Source organism: Lactuca serriola, chromosome 7 (genome assembly GCF_051521515.1).
Source record: "Lactuca serriola cultivar US96UC23 chromosome 7, Lser_US96UC23_V15, whole genome shotgun sequence".
Lineage (NCBI taxonomy): Eukaryota > Viridiplantae > Streptophyta > Magnoliopsida > Asterales > Asteraceae > Lactuca > Lactuca serriola.
Window position 1 is genome coordinate 150,380,977 of NC_136414.1, and position 3,048 is coordinate 150,384,024.

General features: G+C 32.4%; 1 protein-coding gene across 1 annotated transcript; it reads left to right on the forward strand.

Moving 5' to 3' along the window:
* The first annotated feature begins 1,450 nt into the window (after positions 1 to 1,450).
* Positions 1,451 to 2,744, forward strand: LOC145064868 (protein SOB FIVE-LIKE 5). Its single transcript, XM_079012236.1, has 4 exons — positions 1,451 to 2,001; positions 2,125 to 2,214; positions 2,300 to 2,373; positions 2,481 to 2,744. Exons 1-4 carry the CDS (start codon positions 1,576 to 1,578, stop codon positions 2,506 to 2,508), a joined length of 618 nt encoding a protein of 205 aa, XP_078868362.1. The 5' UTR covers positions 1,451 to 1,575; the 3' UTR covers positions 2,509 to 2,744.
* Positions 2,745 to 3,048: the final 304 nt, after the last annotated feature.

Consider the following 3,048-nt stretch of genomic DNA (forward strand, 5'->3'; position numbering starts at 1 on the left):
GTTGTTTGCAACAAGTTGTGGAGTTCCACTAATGTCATTTATGTGTTGTTCAAATGATAAGTCAAAATGAACTGATCATAACAACTTTACAAGGGGTTGAGAACCATATCAATGGTCAATTCCTTGTCAAAATTTACATTCATCTTGTCCAATATTTCCATACGTCTCTGCATTTTCTACCCATGAGAACAAATATATTCTCCTTCCTTGATCTTGCATGCCATTAGGGCTTTGACGATGTCATAACGTTCTTGCCTAGATTTTTTCTGAACTATTTCACTAAGAGTTATGTTCATTTCATATGACCAATAGTCCTCATAGGACTTCTTCAAATATGCCATAGTAGCTATCATGATGCAAACAACTTTCATAGCATCGTTAAATGCATTTGTTGTTAGCAGCAATTTCATCTAGAGTAGCGGTATTTGTGTCGACCTAAGTAATTGGAGTATCAAGAACATACTCTTTTTCTTATACCGAAAAGTCATCTTCAAATTGCGCATCCAACCGATCTAGTTTGGACAAGTTAGCTTCTCCTTTGATAAAATTGACAAGAGAGTGGAGTTTGAACTTGGAGGGTTTGGAAAAGGAGGAAGATCATTGTTTCCAGACATCTATTATGTGAGATGAAATTTTAGTTAGTTGATTTAAATCTTTAATATTTTAACCCAAATTTAATATGCAAGGCTAGGATTCATATTTTCAATTTGAAATAAAAAAGGGATGCCGTTATCAAATTGCAAATATATTTTAGGATGTTAAAACTCTTTATCAAATCCAGTCCCTGTGAAACTCTTAAATCTTTTGAAATTCATTGAATCTTTAGCGACGGTATTCAAACTCATACCTCAAAGAGGAAGATCACCATTTGATACCGCTTGGCTAGAAGCCATATGGTTCTAACTTTTAGATATATGTATTTTATTTCGACATTAAAACTGCATTAAAGTTCGACCACAAATAAATGTGGGCCATGTTTAATGCCCGGTCATAATAACGGCGACCAAGTTCAGATGGAGTAAGTTTACATAAATCAACATGAGTGCCACGAAGTCTTCTTGTTTACTTATTAATTTATTAAATTATACATGACAGTAAAATATTAAATTAAACTAGATTACTTTTACATTTTATCAAACATTTTAAATAGAGCGACACAAAGCGACATTGATAAACATCTAGATAGACCAACCCAACTGGCACTTTATGATTTACTTGCTTAGTCACCCCCTCGAATGCTCTACATCACGACAAAATTACTCTAAGATTTGCCACTGATTTCTCTTTTCCTTCCCCTTCCCCCCACCCCCACCCCACCCCCCAATTCATCACTCCATGCTCTGCACATAAAGAAACAGAGTCAATATATATATATATATATATATATATATATATATATATATATATATATATATATATATATATATATATATATATATATATATATACCCATGTTGTACACATATCTATCTCACCCCTGTTTTTTTTTTCATTCATCTTAGTTTCTGTAATACAATCTTGAAATAAGAAAACCCCGTTTGGGATTTTGAATAATTGAAAGAAAGTTGTGCGAAGATGGAAGAAGTTTTTGGCTCAGAATGCAGTAGTGGGTGCGAGTCTGGTTGGACTTTGTACTTGGAACAGTCGATGTACCCTTCACATTCTCTTCAAAACCACAACCATGTTGTCGATGATTTCCTCTGTAAAAAAGGCTCCTTTATACATAAAGAGGAGGAAGAAGATGAAGAAGAAGAAGAAGATATGTCTATGGTTTCAGATGCATCTTCTGGCCCACCACATTTTCAAGAACAAGAAGAATGCTTCAACAACAACAGCCATGGTGGATACTGTGTTTACACCACTCTTCCTACATTAATCGATCATCCTACAAATGGGAAAAGAAAAAAGATTGAAAAGAGATCAAAGTTACATAGAAAGGTTCAAGATTTTCCTTCTTTTCTTGATGATACTGCTAGCTCTCCTTTCTTCAACTTCTCAAATGTAAGTAATTAATGTTCTTCCCACTTCATTCATCAGTTTTCCTTTCTCTGAATCTTTAACAAAATGGGTTTTTAATAAAATTATCTTCTGGAAATAATTTTCTTTACTTTTTTTTTTCTTCAGAACAATCTAACAGTGCCCAACAAGGAAACTTCAATGGAGGATAACGACATTAGAGACTACTCACAGGGCTACTCCACAACCTACTTTGAGGTACTTTCTAAGAAAATTGAACTACCTACATTCTTTAGTTTGCTACAAATAGTATAATTAAAGCAATAAATTCTTTATTTTGTAGGATAAATCTACATATCAAGAACACTTTGGGTTCTTCCACCCCTCTGTTTCTGGAACTCAACTGCAACAAAACCAGTTAAGTTCACTTTTTCTTTATTGGATTGTGGTGTTGTACTCTATAACATGTTCATGCATCATGTTTGTAAATTGTTCTAACAAAATGTACATTTGGTAATGCACAGATGGTTTGAAGGAAAGAGATGGGGATGATGTTCATCAATGTCAAATTCTTGAAGTTTGTTTAGAAGAAATGGCATGGCTTATCAAGCTAGAGGAATTCACACCCAAAAGAAAAGATCTTGTTCTTTTCTATCTTTTTTTCTTTTTTTGGAATTTTTTGATTTCTTTTTTCCTTTTTAGATGTTCAATTGTCAATTGCAATGAAAACAACCCGAGGAGGAAAAAAAAATATCTGGGAAATAATTTTTCCTGTTCCTCATTTATTATTTACCTTTGTCAACGATTATGCATGGCTAAGTGGGGTTCTAACAACAATTAGTTTTTTACCAATTTTTAAACCAAATCCAAGTTTTTTTTTTTTTTTTTTTATAAAAAAAAACGTAGCAGTTTAAGTAAATTTATTGAACTTAGATAGTTGATTTTACTTACTCTTAAAAAAATTAATTAAACTTATTTTAAAAGCAAAATGAACAACTCATGGATTAGGTTATCCAAAATGTAAACAACAACGAAATTCTCAATTAAGGGTATATAAGATCAATTTAATAACGTAACACGTCGTTTTTGTTT